This window comes from Trachypithecus francoisi, unplaced genomic scaffold (genome assembly GCF_009764315.1).
Source record: "Trachypithecus francoisi isolate TF-2019V2 unplaced genomic scaffold, Tfra_2.0 Lachesis_group0, whole genome shotgun sequence".
In the NCBI taxonomy this organism is placed as follows: Eukaryota; Metazoa; Chordata; class Mammalia; order Primates; family Cercopithecidae; genus Trachypithecus; species Trachypithecus francoisi.
Window position 1 is genome coordinate 69,695,473 of NW_022681453.1, and position 17,926 is coordinate 69,713,398.

At 46.4% G+C, this 17,926-nt stretch overlaps 1 protein-coding gene across 2 annotated transcripts in view; it reads right to left on the reverse strand.

The window, feature by feature from the left end:
- Nucleotides 1-13,115, reverse strand: part of ARHGAP31 (Rho GTPase activating protein 31) — a 129,383-nt gene extending 116,268 nt beyond the window's left edge. Inside the window, exon 1 of one of the 2 annotated variants that reach the window (XM_033211156.1) lies at nucleotides 12,485-13,115. In XM_033211156.1, coding sequence (XP_033067047.1) covers nucleotides 12,485-12,584 — 100 coding nt within the window. In that variant the 5' untranslated portion in view covers nucleotides 12,585-13,115. The remainder of the gene's footprint in view (nucleotides 1-12,484) is intronic. The other variant, XM_033211157.1, reaches the window with a different exon arrangement.
- Between the last annotated feature and the right edge of the window lie 4,811 nt (nucleotides 13,116-17,926).

Consider the following 17,926-nt stretch of genomic DNA (forward strand, 5'->3'; position numbering starts at 1 on the left):
ACTCAAGACACACTATTCCTACAATAATTTTAGAAATGTTTCTTTCTAATTTAAAAGATAAAAATATATCTTCACTGTTGAAATGTTGGGCAATATTAAAGTATAATGAAGAAAATAAAAATCATGTCATTTCACGTAGCTGCTTCTTTCTATATGCTAAGTCAGTGTTTCTCAAAGTGAGATCAGTAAGCCAAGGATATTAGATCACCTGGAGCTCATCTTTACAACGCGGATTTCCCACCCCAGACCAACAAAAGTAAAATCCCTGAGGAACTGGACCTCAGAATCCCGACTTGCAGCAGCACTTTACAGCTTGCTGCCCTATAAACTATGGAACCCATTCAGTAGAATCATATGTTCTCCAAGGACCCAGACACTACACAACCTATGCAAATTCCCGTTTGAAAACTTATTTATTTTTATTTTTATTTTTGAGGCAGAGTCTCACTCTGTCGCCCAGGCTGGAGTGCAGTGGCCGGATCTCAGCTCACTGCAAGCCCCGCCTCCGGGGTTCAGGCCATTCTCCTGCCTCAGCCTCCCGAGTAGCTGGGACTACAGGCGACCGCCACCACGCCCGGCTAATTTTTTTGTATTTTTAGTAGAGACAGGGTTTCACCGTGTTAGCCAGGATGGTCTCAATCTCCTGACCTCGTGATCCGCCCGCCTCGGCCTCCCAAAGTGCTGGGATTACAGGCGCGAACCACCGCACCGGGCCTTGGAAACTTTTTTCTTTGAGACAAAGTCTTACACCGTCCCCCAGGCTGGAGTGCAGTGGTGCGATCCTGGCTCACTGCAACCTCCACCTCCCAGGTTCAAGCAGTTCTCCTGCCTCAGCCTCCCGTGTAGCTGGTATTACAAGCACGCACCACCATGCCCAGCTAATTTTTGTAATTTTTTTAGTAGAGACGTGGTTTCACTATGTTGGCCGGGCTGGTCTTGAATTCCTGACCTCAAGTGATCCGCCCGCCTCGCCTCCCAAAATGCTGGGATTACAGGCCGGAGCCACCGCACCCACCCCATTTGAAAACTTTTATTAGATGTCCATTTTGTCTCAAGGAGTCCAAAACTGGATTTAAAGAGTATCTCTAGTAGTATACTAAATTTGACTAATATTTAATTTTAAAATTAAAATTTTAAAGTAAGAATTACATTTTTAGTCTTTCTTATGCCCGGTAAAGTTTGAGAAATGCTGCCCAAGGGTTAACAAGAGAGGTCCAGAATTCTTGGACTCTGTATTCAAAACTCATACTGTACCCAGAGAACTAGCCCTCCTTTCCATCTGAAACCAAATTGTCCTTAGAGGTACAAAGAAAGGAGAACTGAGGAAACCATGCCCCATTTGGAAGTCAGGCTTAGGATGGGGGAAAACAGGACCTTTACAGATTACTTGAAGGGGATATTATCCTGGCCTTTAGCTATAGGCTCTGTGCCCAGGTCAGCTACAGCTTTAATGCAGCCTCAGAGGGCCCCCAACCCAAGCAGCGTTTCTGTCCTCAGCTCTGAGCTTGATTCAGAGACCTGCATTTGGCTTTGCTTTTCCAGAAAGCAAATGGCTCTTCTCCATTAGCACCAAGCTCATATTCTAGCTATTAGCCAAGCAAAGGATTTTCCAAATATAGGCCCCAAAAAGCATGTGCACTTTGAAGGCCACAATAAAGCTTAAATCGCTAAAACTTATTAAAAAGAAAGCCAACAATTGTCGCCAAAAGCGTGAGTCCTTAGCAGAACAGCAAGACAAAAGCCAGAAAGAGGAACAAAAATATGCATTGTAGGGGAGGGGCTGGCAGGGAGGTGTAGATTTATATGGAAGAGTTGACATCATTGTTTCCCAATAATACTCAGCATGCAGGAAACAGATGGGAAAGAAGTGGTGGAAGGGGCTACTTATGGTAACAGGGCATGCTCTCTGTTTAGAATCCTGCCATTTGGAACCTAAGTGTTTTACTTTGAAAAACTGGGGATGGGAACTCAATTGCCAGAAGTTTTATTAAGTCTAACTAAATCCTACTGAACTTATCACCTTGGCAATGCATGGCAAAATGGAGCTCTGCATATCAGACCTGTTTTGCTGCTAGCATAGCTATGTCTCATTGGGTCAAGAGCAGACAAAGCCATGGAAGGATAATTTAATGTTGGACAGACACAGCTGGAGTCTTGCTTCTCCCACTTCCTGGCTGGGTGACATGAGGCAAGTTACTTAACCTCTCTGAGTTGGTCCACCTTTATAAGATGGGGATAAAACAGAACTTTCCATATAGTCGAAGACTCTTCAGTTGGGCATTCATGCCGTACAGATAGATTTAATCAAGAAACAGAGGGTCAGTTAGCATCACTTTTAAAAGTTTTATCTTTTTTTTTGTTTGTTTGAGACAGAGTCTCACTCTGTCACTCAGGCTGGAGTGCAGTAGTGTGATCTTGGCTCACTGCAACCTCCACCTCCCGGGTTCAAGCAATTCTTTTGCCTCAGCCTCCCAAGTAGCTAGGATTACAGGTGCCCACCACCAAGCCTAGCTAATTTTAACAGAATTCTCCATTCTTCTGTGCTTGGGCAGGGGATAGACAAAGCCATGATAAGCAAATCAAAGGCCACTCTTGTTACTATCAGCTGGTTTGCCATCTCCTGAGGGCAGGTTCACTCCCCTGCAGCTGAAGGCAGGCTTCTGTCACCCCAGCCAGTCTCAGCCTCACCACTCTTAAGTACCCTCAGCTGTAAGCCTCTTCTTCCCCAGGGTGCAGAGGGGTGTGACCAATTCCAAGTGTCAGGCAAATCCCTGTGGTTTCCTGCCTCTAGAGACCAACCACCCCATTCTCCCATAGCTCTGTCATAACTCAGTCAGATGATGTTTGTTTTATAATTTTACTGATTTTTCCCCTGGTGAAAACAACCCACTCTGTCTGATGGTTCTTTCTCACTTGGCTGCCTCACATGTGCATGTCCCCTGCTTGCTCATCTTCTAGAGCCCTCATTCCATTCTTCTTTGTACTTCTTTTAGTTGTTTTCCCTCTTTGAATCCTTTAGGTCAAGAGCAACTTGACAGCATCTCTGTAAAGCCAACAGTGTCTGGCATGTTAGAATCCCATTATATACTTGTTGCCTTGAATTGAAAGTCCCATTCCAGATAGATTCTGATTAAAAACCTGAAAAGAGTCCAGGCACAGTGGCTCACACCTGTAATCCCAGCACTTTGGGAGGCTGAGGTGGGCGGATCACGAGGTCAGGAGTTCAAGACCAGCCTGGCTAACATAGTGAAACCCTGTCTCTAATACAAATACAAAAATTAGCCAGGCATGGTGGTGGGTGCCTGTAATCCCAGTTGCTTGGGAAGCTGAAACAGGAGAATCGCTTGAACCTGGGAGGTGGAGGTTGCAGTGAGTCGAGATGGCGCCATTGTACTCCAACCCGGGCAACAGTGCGAGACACCATCTCAAAAAACAAACAAAAAAAAAACAAAAAAAAAACAAATATGACAAGAGCTGGGGAAAGAAATATGCATAATCACACAAATTAGCTCAATTGCCTTCACATAGGCTATAGATTTATTTATGGTTTGCCAGAATCCTAGCTTATATGTCAAGCTGTTTTCTAGTGTCTGTAACAGTGAGAGCTGGTATATGTTGCTTTTGGGGGAAGGGGTGACATTCACCCGTCTCCCTCCAGTGGTGGTGGGAAGGGGGCCTGCAAGGCATTCTGGGCCAGCATCAGGCCATGGGCGTGGTACCAGGGCCTGGTATGTATCAACCAAGCTTAAACGAGAACAAAGAGTGCCTGAGACTCGATCCCAGAAACTCAGTTGGTTCTGGGGCCTCGCCAAGAATGTGGTTCATACCAAGGAGTGATTGGTGAAGCACTAGGAAAAGGCGGTGTTTCTGGGGAGTTCTGTGCAAAGCCTGGGTCAGTTTCTATTTGGGAGTAGCAATGAACCCCTGTGGGGACCATTAAGCAACTGGATTCCTGATAATCCAACACATTAGCAATGTGCTTTGTCCTGAGCTTCCTAGAGGGGCACAAACACTGGTTTTCTGAAGAAGGAACTAGGGTCAATGAATCAACTGCTGCATGTCCCACAAGGGGCTCCTCCTGAGAGAGCCACAGTGAGCTACCAGATCTGCCTTCGGGGGAATTCACCATCGATTTGCATACACAAAGTGTTAAAGAAGAAAACAACAGGTAGAATGCATAACAAATTGGGTACCCCTGACCCTAAAGCAGTGAGTATTCCAAGAAGTGAAGAAGATGTGGCTGCAGTGGGCAAGGGACCTGAGAGGAAAAGATAGGGTCCGGCTGGGCTTCAAAGCTGGTAGGTTTAGATCCGTGTGTGTGAAACGCACCTTGCAGAGGGTAAAGTGCTATGCAAATGTTCTTTGTTGTTAGGAGCCTTCATGGTTTAGGCTGGGGGAAAAACAAAGCAAAGGGAGAAAAATCATTTTTCATAGGTTGGGGCAAAACTGTTAATGCCAAATTATGAAATGTGCTAACCTAGGAGATGTGATTCATGCTTGAGACCATGGCCTTAGAAGTCATACAGATCTTGATTTCAATTTTGCCTTTCCCATCTCTATAATCTCGGCATCACTTGGTTAAATCACTCAGTTTTCTCTTTTGTAAAATGGGGATTAAAATGCCCAATTCTTAAACATACTGAAATATTGCTTTGCATGTGTAAAGTGACTGGCACAGAGTAAGCAATCAACACAGATAAGTAGCACTTACTACCAATGAAAATAACAACAAGGCCTGATGTGGGACTCAGGCTTCATGCCTAAGTCCTTTTTCTTCCTCAAAGAGACCTCCTCTTCCTCCTCTTCCCTTCAGCCACTCAGCACCCTGATGTTTTCATCTTTCTCTATCAAATTCTGCTCTTAGAAAAAAAATCTAGCACCAATACTTATTCTCCTCTGAATTACAGTCAGCCTGTTTGTTCCCAGGGGTTTTAAATTTGAAGCCTTAGTTGAAATTGTATACTGCGGCAAAGTCTAGAGAGACAGGGAGTGCTATCTAGACTCCTGAAGTTCCAGCAGGCTGTGGCCCTCACTCAGTCAGTACTTGAGGCTAGCCCCTTGGGGGAGAAATAGCAAGATCAGTTCAACTCAAGAGTGGCATTTGTATTGGTGCATAGGGGGAAACAGCTCAGGAAATTGGGTAGGACATGTACCCATAGGCAAAAAGAAAAATAACTTAAAGCTTGGGGATAAGCGGAAAAATGTCACATTGGCTTAAATACACAGCAAGCACTGAATGGAAAGAAAGCTAACTCCATGTTCCTGGGCCTCAAGGCTGGTCTGAAGGAACCGCCAGAAGGAAGTGGAGTCCTGAGACGCAGAGGCCAGGGTGGGAAGGCGGCTCAGCGCAAGTGTGATCTGTTCTGGAGGAAATGAGCAATGGGGGTAGCCCCAACTAGAAGACTCTATCACTACTTTGTTCCAGAATCTTTAGCTAGACTTAGCTAACGGCAAGGGAAGTGGCAGGGCAGTGACAGTTCTTATGCCCAGAGTCCTGGAACTTAGAGCCCCATCCCCATTCTCCACCCACTGCTGCAGAGCCTCACCTACAGCCACAAAAACCCAGGAAATCTCTCTGCAGTGAGGTGATTCCTGGTAAAAATAGTCCCCATCACGTGCTTTAGAACTGTCTTGATCAGTCAACTTCTGGAATTCGGAATGTGTTTCCCCTCACACTTGCTTCCATCCTACAGAAAAGGTTCCCAGGCTAGCCCACAGACGCCTAACAAGCTAAGGGGAAGATGATAAAACAAATGCATCAAAAACTACAGTTCTAATGGCACTGGAGAGTGTCCACCGCTTACAGCATCAGCTATGGGAAAATGTGTTCCCAGTTTCAACATGTTTCCCTCTGTGCCAGTACAAGAGCAGGCCTTCAGCTCTCCCTCACCCTGCAGACGGTTCTTAGCTCCGGGGAAGGGCTGGGGCAACAAGGGAGTGGGCTTCCTTAGCAGCCCCAAAGCCTGAGCCTCCTGAAGCTGGAAGCCATCTGGCTGGCAGCCAGTGGGGGTAGACAGGGGAGAAGAAAGGGTGAGGCTGTCCTTGTGGCCCAGGGGCTCTTGGCAGAGGTCTAAAGAGTAGGCAGAAGGGAGGCATGTGGAAGTGGTTCTTTCTATTCTCTGTGTGGGTTGTCATCTCCAGACTACACAGAGTAAGTTATAGCTCGGCCTCAAGTTAGCCAGTCAGTTTGCTCCATGTTTAAAGCCTAATTCTCCTTTTTCAATTCTTTCTGTTTCATTCCGGGAGCCCAAATGCGGGGATGCCCTCTAAACTCAAGCCCACAAAGTTGCTGTTTTCGCTCCACAAGCTCCACATCCAGGACCCTACTTCTGCTTCAGTTCTGCTGGACTCAGCAGTGGCTGTGTCTTTCTTTCTTTCTTTTTTTTTTTGAGATGGAGTCTCACTCTGTCGCCCAGGCTGGAGTGCAGTGGTACAATCTCAGCTCACTGCAACCTCCGCCTCCTGGGTTCAAGCGATTCTCCTGCCTCAGCCTCCCAAGTAGCTGGGATAACAGGCCCCGGCCACCACGCTCGGCTAATTTTTTTGTATCTTTAGCAGAGATGGGGTTTCATCACGTTGGTCAGGCTGGTCTCGAACTCCTGACCTCAAGTGATCCACCCGCTTTGGTCTCCCAAAGTGCTGGGATTATAGGCGTGAGCCACCGTGCCCGGCTGTGGCTGTGTCTTTCTCAGGCCTTTTGAGGGCCCTTTAATTTAAAGGTGACCTTTAGTTCCTGAGCGTATACTGATGATCCACCCTGCAGTGACTGTGAGAAATCCCTGCATAAACTGGCTTCTTCATTCAGTAGGGCAAGCAACCTGCTTCGGGTCCTTTTGGTGATGGATTAGCTCAATCTTATCATGTCATTTACTCATTTAATTGGAGCCTCATCACTCAGTCCTGGATGGTAGGTGGTGATGCTAAGGTAAACTCAGGGTGCCATGATAATAGCTAAACTTATGGTTTACCATGTGCTTGCCCTCTGCTAAGTGCTTTACCTATATTAACTCATTTATTTTCATATCAATCCTATTATCATCATTTCATGAGTGAGGACACTGAGACCCAGGGAGGGTAAACAACTGGCTCCAGGGTCACTCAGCTGGGAACAAGCAAAGTTGGGATTCTATTCCAGGCAGTAAGGTTCCAAAATTCATAATGGGATCCTCCACCAGGGGTACCTGCCTCAGGAGGATCAGAGAAGGTTTCCAGAATCTTTCAAAGCTGAGAGCCAAAGGATGAAGAATTAGTCAGGGAAGGTGTGACCATGACGTGCCAGGCAAGCTGCTGGAAAGGAAGCAACTAAGCCAAAGAAAAAACCTCTGCCTTCATTCTCCATTCAAGGTTAAATATTTTCTGTTCAAGAAAATATTTTGCTAAGACTTTGCTGCTGCTGATGTTTGAGTATCTTGTCTATTTAACTGGAGATCAAAACTTTCCAATTTTCTTCTTCAGCTTTTCCTTCAGCTATGACAGGTCATTTCAAAGCTTAATTGATCTGAAAGTTTGTTCATGTCCCTTAGACCATAACTTTCTTGAGCCTGCAGCCCATCTTTTTTTTTTTTTCACAGTATCTACCACAGTGCCTTAATAAATATTTGTTAAATAAATAGATAAACAAAGAAAGAGAATCATTTAGCCTCAGAAATGTAGAAGAGTCACATCTAAAAGTTCCCATTGCCTTGTCCTTGTTCTTTGAAATACCAGGGCTTACTCTCATCAAGGTTGAAGTCATATTTGTAATGGGCACTTATTTGTTACAAACCCTCCCTCTGTCATGCCTCAAATCAAACATATACATTATATATTAAAGATATGTCATATATATGTTAATGTATATTTTTTCGGTGTAGTAAGAACTAGGAAAAAAATTTTAGGAATAAAAAGGCTGACGGTTTGGGAGGCCGAGACGGGCGGATCACGAGGTCAGGAGATCGAGACCATCCTGGGTAACACCGTGAAACCCCGTCTCTACTAAAAAATACAAAAAACTAGCCGGGCGAGGTGGCGGGCGCCTGTAGTCCCAGCTACTCGGGAGGCTGAGGCAGGAGAATGGCGTGAACCCGGGAGGCAGAGCTTGCAGTGAGCTGAGATCTGGCCACTGCACTCCAGCCCGGGCGACAGAGCGAGACTCCGCCTAAAAAAAAAAAAAAAAAAAAAGGCTGACGGTTCTTATCAAACATTCAGAAGGTGCATTCTGAATGGCTAAGGCTGCTTATCCAGGGGAAAATGGTCTGTAATCTGAGCAGAGATTACCACCCTGCCTATGTATCCACATATTCTAGGAAAGATTCTGATTTCATTGTTCTTACAGGGGTCTGAGCATCAGCATTTTTTTCTTAAAGCTCTCAGGTAATTCTAATGTGTTGCCATCGCTGAGAACCATGGGGCCAGAGCAAGCAATATCACCTTTTAATTTTTTTTTTAAGTGCAACTTCCATTGTATTTTTCTCGAGAGGACAGTTTTTCCTCGGCCCTTAAAGACTCAGCTCTTTACATGGGCTCTGGTGGAGACCGTAGGACAACACGGGCACATGTAAATCAGGGTGGGAGTATTTGGTCTTTGCAGGCTCCATGAGATCAATTCCTGACTACTTTGCTGTAAATGGCACAACTCACACAGTAATGTAGCTTCACATACAGCTCGAGAAATACATAGGCGGTGAAAACGCTTGCTTCAGAAATGTCCCTGACAGCAGTGGCCTCTACTGTGTTTTGAATGAGGAACTTAATAGCCTTGTCTTTGGGCACGCATTGGGCACAGTTCGTGCAACGAAGAGGCCGCAGGTAGCTGCAGCCCTTTTCGGCACAATCGTTGCCCCTTCTTTTCTTTGTCAACTTGGAAGCTCGGTATCACTTTTTACCAGGGAGTGGGTAAAACGAACAAGTTTGCTCAGAGGAGCCAAAAATCCTCAGCCATTAAAGTAAAGCCAACCCAGAGAAAGAAGACAATTTTCCCTATAACACTCTCTTACTTGTCTCTTGGCTCCTGGCCCCAACCATCTCCAAGCTCTACTAGAAGACCCAGAACACTTGGCGTATAAAGGAGAGGTAGCAAACGACCATGGGCACATTATGACCTTGCAGAGCTTCACCCACAACCTTCCAACCTTAGGCAGGAACGTGATGTGGTTTTCATTATACAGCTGAAGCAAGGGCCTTCTTATTCAGTGGTCAAGAAAAGAAAAAGAAAACTATACTATTTTCAGCAGCAGCAGTAAGGAAGGGATGATCTCCCTTTATTCCAGACAGGAAGAGAAAGTTAGCTGGTTCCCAGGGGAGAGCTGGGGGTTGGGGACAGCAGCCACTGTGTTGGAGGGGAAGTGCAACAGCTCTGGGCAAGTCTGCCATTCTTGAGTGTTCCTACCAGGCTAAGAGTGTTCATTACTCCCTTCTTACCAGGCTAGAGAAAAGTGGTCAAAGAAGAGGGAAAATTGGTCCTGGATATCAGGCCCCCTGTATAGCCAGTGAGGGGTGATCAGAGCAGGGTCTGAAATTGGCATCTGTGTAGATACCTGCAGAAATTGCATACACGGTGTGTGTGTGTGTGTGTGGGTGGGTGTGTGTGATTCTAAGGAAAGGGTTTCTGTTTTTCATCAGCTTCCCAAAGATTAAGGTTGACAACTGGCCCTGAGCAATGTGTGCCCTAAGCTGCACACCTATTTGTAAACCACACACCCGGCCTTGTCAGATTTCTCCAGTTGAAAGTAGCAGGGCTGAGCCTCAGCAAATTACAGAAGCATACGACATTCAGTCTCTGTCTTCAGCCTTTGTCTCCCCAGAGTTCCCACTCAGGCGTGTGGCGTCCCCAAGTTCAGATGCCCTGAGCATAGCTCGTTGTCACCCTGCGTTGTCCTCCACTCCAGCTCAGGGCTTTCCTTCCCTGTCCAAGGACAGGGGCTCTCTTTGAGTCCCTAAATCTTTGGTCTTCCCTTCTCCCCTTGTACTCCCAGACCCGAACCTATTTTTCCTATCTCAGTGCAGGTCCACTGCACCATCCTTGACCTTCAAAGCTCAGTAACCATGATGTTAGTCCAGGGAGCCCTTCTCCAGCCCCCTGGCTCCCAGGTACCACACTGACTTGTCACTCTCAGCATTCTGGGCTGATCTTCCAAGGTGGTGAGCAAAGGACCAGTGCCCAGCTCAGCTTTTCCTCCCAGAAGCAGAGTCCAGGCTTTGTCTGTAAACCAATACATGTTTCAGAGAGTCCCGGAAAAAGCAACATTACTTTCGAGAAAACCATTAGCACTAACTTTGTTCATTGATGCTACACTATGACAAATATACGGAAAAAACCTATCCAACTAGTTTTAGCTGTGGGAAAAAATAAATTCTAATTACTCTTATTTACATAAGCAGTATATTATGCATGCCTAATTTCCGTGTAGCACAAAAACAGTGTGTGGATCATTAAGTGGGTCAGTTGCCTTTCCTTTCAAAGCTGAACTCTCATCAGGTATGCTCAGTCTTGAAAGTTTGCTGATCCTGTAGCAGGGCTGTCTGCTTTCAATTTAGGGGGAAAATATCATTAGAAGAGAATGTTGGCTTAGACATAGAAGCCAGGGAGGGCAGAGGAACCTAACAGGCCAGGGAGGGCCCTCTGATCCTTGATGATTAGCTGTATGACCTTAGGCAGGCCAATTTACCCCTCTGGGCTTCTTTTCCTCCTCCCCAGGGTGGGTGGGGAACCCTGGGTACTGGTTTGCTATTCTTTTAAGCAGGAGTCTCTTCCTTTTTTTTTTTTTTTTGTCTAAATGAAACATATGCAGAAGCCCAAAATATAAAGCAGGTGAAAGAACAGCTGCCTAAAGCTGCCTTTGAGGTATCTTCACAGAACCCTGGGGTTCTGGCTCATTCTATGATCTATTAGTTTGTAAGAATGAGCAGGGCTGGCAAGCACCCCTATGCAACTCTCATAGCTTAGAGGGAGGGGCCAGAATAACACCCGCATGGTGAAAGGTGGCATCCCAGGAGCATTCCTAGTGTACCTGGAGGTTAACTTGAAGGCCCCTGCAAAAACAGGTGAAGAGAAGCATTTCATTGTAAACTTCTGACAACAGTGGCTAAGAGGCATACTTAAGAGTTCTCTCACGCTCAAAAAAACTCAAACCAAGTGATTTTTATCTCAAATCTACCTCTCCAGATGGTTGGTGAGGATTCAACGAATTGTTCAGTTATGCATCAATTTCAAAAGAGTCAGTTTTGAAACTTGTGGTTCTCCAAGCTCTAAAATCCTAAGCTATTTGTCCTAATGACACAGCACACTGAACTCTAGAATACCACAGGAATATCACACCACTGCAAATTACTAGGTGGTGCTGAGTCTCCCAAAAAACGGAAGTCAAACAAAAGCATCGCACTGTTTTTGAAATGCATATTCGATATGGACTAATCAAATAGTTTTTGAGATTATTTTCCTGGAGGCAGAATTATTCTGCACAGTTACACAGCCCTTATGTTTTCCCCTTTGTTGTATCTATCTATGTATAAACACATGGCCCATATAGTAGGCTATTTTCCCTCTCGCTGAAGCTTCTGAAGACAAGGCCTTTTTGTCATGGGTAAGTGCAAAACCAGTCAACCTTACAAAAGGAGTCATTTAATGCTCAATTTTCCAACTTTCCTATGATTAAACACTTCTAAGCTCAAACGCTGTTATTGTAATGTAGATGGTGTTTTCTTTCCCCCTTCCCCAACAAATGTTTAAATTGTCTCCGCTGGATTCCCCCATCCCCAACTCCTCCCCTCCCGTTTCTGACCTTGAAAACAGAGAAGTTTTCCTTTTCTCTACTTACCCTAAACTATTTAAAAATCGAGGCCCTCTGACCTTTTTACAACACTCTTCTTGTCTGACACACCAAATGTTAATCTGAAAGCCAAGAGGAGGGAAAAGGTCTTGGGGGGGTGGTGTGGAAAGGGGGTGGAGGTACTATATATTTGGCATCAGCTCAGAAAATCAGAAATGTTTGCGCAACCACTCCCCCAATTAGGATCCTCCCCCACCACCCACCCCCAACTGCCTTCTAACACATTAATAAAAAAAGATGTGAGCAGACGAAATTGGAGAGCCCAGGAGGGACAGCTAAGGCGGTCCTGATTTTATACCCAGGGAAGCCCACTGATCACCATCCCACATGTCCACCCCTCCTCCCTCCCTTCCAACATGCCAGATTTAGGATCGGGACCTCTGCAGCCTCCACCCCCATCCCCTGAGGTGGCCCGGTAAACTTGCGGCAGTACCACCCATTAACAGCTTGTGTGAGACAAACGGAAGGACTGACACAGCAGCCTCCGCGCGTCGGCACGGCAGCGCTGTGCACCTTAAGAATCGTTTATGTTCTCAAAAAAAAAAAAAAAAAAAAAAAAGGACAATGAGCGCACAGGCCTGGAATACATTAACTTGTGAACCGACTCTAACACAACTCAAGAGAGTCCATCTCTCCCTCAAACAAAAAGAAGTGGAGGAAAGGCCAAGGCACATTACCATCCTGTCCCGAGCTTTCCAGATACTCCGTCAGGTCACAGCCAAACGCGCTGGCGGCTCCCTTTCGTTTCAACTTCTGCTTGGCACCCTTGTTCTTCATGAGTTAGTCCCAAAGAGGCTGCCCCTCCGTCTCTGCCGCCCCTCTGCTTGGCACCGCTGTAAGATGGGCTCCCGGGCTAGATCACCGGCTGCCCCGCGGCTCTGGGGGGCCGCATCGGAAGATGGAAGAACCTGGGCTGGGGGCCCTGCGCATGGACCCCGCGGGGCGCGGGCCGGCAGAGCCTGAGATCCACCCCGCGCCGCTCCGGGGCCGCCGTGCCGAGGCCGTCAGACTGGCAGCCGCGGGCCGGCTCGCCTGGGAGTGTCACTTCCTCACTTGGAGTCCCAGGGACTTTCACAGGCTCCTGCGGTGTCTTCGGGTGTTCCTCCTCCGCTTCGGAGGGAGGGCAAGCTCTCCCCCCGCCTTCTTAAGTGCCCCGGAGAGGACGCGGACGCGGGGTGAGAAGACTGCCCAGGGGGCTGCGGTGGGTCCTACGCCCTGAGCCCGCTGTCTCGCCTTCAGTCGGCTTTGGTAAAGCGAAAAACAAGCATCCTGTCCCTCCTGCCCGCCCTCACGCCTTCCTTTTTTTCCTGTCTTACAAATCCTAGGATCATCCAGCTCAGGAAACGCTGGAAGGAAGTTAGCTAGGGAGGGGGGCGGAGGGTGGAAATTTTTGGCAGCTCCGTGCTTGTGAGTGTGTGGAGCTGGAGGAAGTAGGTGGGTGGGTTGAGGAGCACGGGGTGGGGGTAGAGAACGCGTTCTCCCGAGAGCCGTTCTGCGACTCCAGAGATAACTGGGCAGCCCCGGAGGAAATCGCGCTCTCCTCGCAGGACCCGCAGCCAGAGCCGCCGCTTCCTGCCCCGCCGAGCCGGCTCTTTGAAGCGGCGGGAGGTGTGCTGGCATTCTGCGGGGACCGTGCTGGATGGGACTTTCAGAACCCTCTGCCCTAGTTTTATCCTCATTGTCATCGTATCTTTGACACTTTCTATTTCGGTGCCCGCCTGTCTGCTACGCAAACACTTGAAGAGTAATGACAGAGACAAAGAGGGTACTCCAGCGGAGAAACCTGACAGGCAGTGGCTTCACGCCGGCCACTCCCATCGCAACCTCTGCTGCAGCGTCCGTGCACCCCCACCTCAGCTCACTCCCACCCCAGGCTGGGTAAAGATACCCCTGGGCAAAGAGAGGCTGCAGCTTTGTAACCACTGCCCAGGAAATCAGATTTCTGGTTACAAATTCAAGCCACACACACACAAACACACACACACACACACACAACTGCAAAGTTTTCTAAATGGAAGTGATCTGGGGGGGACAAACCAGGATTTAAGGTGCCTCTGACACCTTAAATGTGAAGAAAGCAGTCTCCCAGGTTGTTTCACAATTTGTTTCAAGTTGTTTCAAGAGGGCATGTTTTTTCCTTCTCCAGTTAGATTTTAAATTCTTTAACTTCTGTGTACTCAGCACACAGAAAGCACTCAAATTCTTGTGATTTAACCATTTGAGGATTAGATGAAACTTCTGTATAAACTCAAATCCATAGACAGGCTTGAAGGGTAGGGGTGTATGTCATACAGCTCAGATTGCTGGCAAAGCTGCATCTGTAGCATTTTAGGTACTGAATCCCTTTACAGTCACTGTCTCTCTATGTATCACCTTAACAGTCTATGAACTTTGACCCTTGACATTTTCTCTGTGTCAGAGGTCACAACTTGATAGCCAGCCTGCCAGATCTGGCCCTTAGATGTGCTTGGCTGGCAGACATCCTGCTTTAAAATGTTTTAAAATTAGTAGCTAGCATTAAAAGGTTAAGATATTTCATATAAGATCTGAATTTCTGGCTTCTCTTGAAAATATGGAAGATCTGGTTACACCACAAATGCATTCCCATATGGCAAGGACGGCTGATGCTGAGTTGTGGCAGACCCCTTGGAGGCACCCTCTTTAGAGAGACCTACTCTTGCAGTTTTGCAGCCCTCATGACCTGTCTTCCCCCTTTTGCACCTGCCTGTCCTTTGCAGCCGCTTGAGTTTGCAGCCGAACCTCTATGAATTGTCTTTCCTTTTTTTTCATTTTCCATCTTTCAGTGACACTGAAGCATTTGCCCCAGTCATCTTGGCGAAACATCTTCAAGTAACCACAGACTCATTTGTCTCCCTCCTCTTCCACCTCTGAGCTAGTCCCGCCCAGATGGATGAGCTCTTCACCATGCCTCTCAGTTTGGTTTATTTCTTTCCAGGCCCACTCAGTAAGGACTATCCACTCCGCAATTATTAAAGTAACTCCTAGTGGGATTTGTTGAGTCCAATCTCCTCCACTTCCTCCATCCTATGTATTAAAAGCTTGAGGAGTCATCCTGAAGGATTGCTGTTGTTATATGCCTGCCTGCCTGCCTTGCTGAAAACCTTTCAATAGTTCCCCGAGTCCTACTTTTAGGGCAGCAATTTCCAAGCATTTTGTAAACTGCTTGGAGACTATCTGGTAGGGTATTTGGTATAATGGCTTGTTCCTCCCTTTATTTATAGAGAAGCAGCTCCATATGGGACTATAATGGTCACTATTAACATTTGCTTAGCAGTTTACTTCAGCAAGGACTTTTGCATTCATTCTTTCATCTGACTTAATGGTGGATTTCATCATCTTGTCAACAAAAAAAAGAGAGAGGCTGAAGGAGCCCCTTTTCTGGGTGCAAATAATGGAGAAATTGTGAAGCTCTGTGAATTACCTTTTTAAATATTTTAAAACTTTCTTTTAATGTTTCATTTTCAAGTAATTCCAGCTTATAAAGAATTTACAGGCCAGGCACGGTGATTCACGCCTGTAATCCCAGCACTTTAGGAGGCCGAGGCGGGTGGATCACGAGGTCAGGAGGATCGAGACCATCCTGGCTAACACGGTGAAACCCTGTCTCTAGTAAAAATACAAAAAAATTAGCCAGGCATGGTGGTGGCGAGCACCTGTAGTCCCAGCTACTCGGGAGGCTGAGGCAGGAGAATGGCATGAACCCAGGAGGGGGAGCTGGTAGTGAGCCGAGATTGCGCCACTGCACTCCAGCCTGGGCGACAGAGTGAGACTCTGTCTCAAAAAAAAAAAGACAGAATTTACAAAAAAATAGTCAAGGAATTCCCATATACCCTTCACCCAGCTTTCCCAAATATTAATATCTTATATAATGAGAGCATAATTATCAAAATTAGAAAGTTTATATTGGTACAGTAATATTAATCAAGACTTTATTCAAATCTGAATTAATTTTAAAATTACATAAAATTTTTATTAAATATGGTCTTTCTCATAATGAAGGCTATCAGTTAAGTATGCAGACAATAATTTATAAGTAATTCTCAAAGCACTTCACAGTATAAATTTACTATGTACAAAATCCCCATAATAACCATCAAACCCGGCAGATGTAGTTTGTTGAAAAACAGGGCTGTCTAGGTGAACCAGTGAGGCCAGTTGGTGACCTTAACACAGCCCTGAGATTCTTCTATGCTTTACTTGGAATTTCCCCAAATGCCTCTGGCATTAACAGGATTTTCAACCTGGAATGGCCTGATGGACCTTTTGATCCCTGCTTCATGTTAAGTTGGGTTCAAGTTTGTAAGAGTTCAAGGTGGAGGTAATACTGAGCACCTAGCAAGGTGTTTATTATTCCTGTGCTGGTTAAACAAACCTTATCTGAAATGTACACGTGATGTGCATTTCAAGGTTATCTTGATGATAACTCAATTATCCACACCAAATGGTGGGATGAATTCACAATATATCAAGCGAGATAATGAAGTCACATGGTGACAACCTGATTTGGGGAGCTGGAAAGCTGTCCCCCTCCCCATTTGTTTTCTGCCTCCTCTTAATGTTGAGTATGTCCTATGATAGATGCCAAACTGGAATCTAGTGCTTGTTTTAGATTTTTTTTTCCAATTTTTCTTTATCTTTTCTTCCTCTACATATCTCTTTCTCTTCTCATTTTTTTCTCTTTCTCCTTGCTTATTCTAAGCAGAGTCTTATCTGGGTCTATGGAAGAAAATCTGATTTGGTTCCAAAATCTGATTTCTGTTTGGCTGAGCATTACCTAAGAAACACGTTGGTATGGAGATAGTGTCGGAATGTTAACAGAAAGACTAATTGAGAAGCTATTTGGTGATCTTGTAAATTATACCTTTAGCAGACTATCATGGTGCAATTTACTAGAAAAGCTCTTTGCTCACACAGAGATACCTCAGAATTCTGTTGCTGCCTGTGATCCCTCTTATTTGCACTTGTTGAGAACCGATGCCTATCAACATGTGCTGTTTCCTTCATCACCAGGGATGGTAACAACTTTCTCTCCTGTAAATAAAGAGATATAGAAAAGCAAGATGATTGACTAGAGATGCCTGGCATTCATCCCCTTGACAATAAAGGACCCAGGCAACAAATAAACAGCTAAGATTTTACTGAAGTGTCAAAAGGAGAGTGCTGGAGTGCAGTGGGGGAGTGGAGATGGACCTGTGGTGATTGGAAGTCCAGGAAGGCAGCATGAAGGTACTGAGCCTTTGCATCCCCATCTCTTTTGCCCAAATCAGATCAGCTCATAGACAGGAGGGACTTTCGAGACAGAATCTTACTCTGTCACCTAGGCTGGAGTGCAGTGGTGTGATCTCAGCTCATTGCAACTGTGGCTTCACTGGCTCAAGTGATCTTCTCACCTCAGCCTCCTGCGTAGCCGGGACTACAGGCGTGCACCACCATGCCTGGCTGACGTTTTGTAGAGATGGGATTTTGTCATCTTGCCAGAGGTTAGTCTCAAACCCCTGGACTCAGGCGATCTGCCTGCCTCAGCTTCCCACAGTGCTGGGATTGTAGGAATGAGCCACAAGGCCCAGCCTACAGTCTTTACAACAGGAGAATTCCACAGTCCTCACAAGCCCTGAGCCCAGTTGGGAGAGCTGATGGAAATTCACACAGCGACGTGGCCCTGATTAAGAGCACAACGTATGCACTCCTCATCCACACCCACCCTCTGTGAGCCAAGCTGCTGCAGCACGGCACCATCTTGAGACCAGAGCTACCTCTGGAGTGTGACCTGCTCTGATGGCCACTAGCCACTGCACCTCCCTAGTACTGGGGCTCCATCTTCCTTGTACCAAGCCCACATGGGTGGCTGAATGCCACAACCCCAGTTGTATGGAGATTGGGCCAAGGATCAGCTGTGACTCTGGTCCTACATAGCAGGGAAACCAACTCCTGCCACCGCAATTCTAGAAGGAGGAACAGTCTGCCAGTTCTGCTCAGGGTGAAACCACCCATAAGCCAGCCAAACCGCTACATATCCTTCCCTGAGTGGGAGAGGCCCCGAGCCTCCAAGCATCTGATACATTCCCAGGCCAGTGAAGTGACTACACATCCATGCTCAG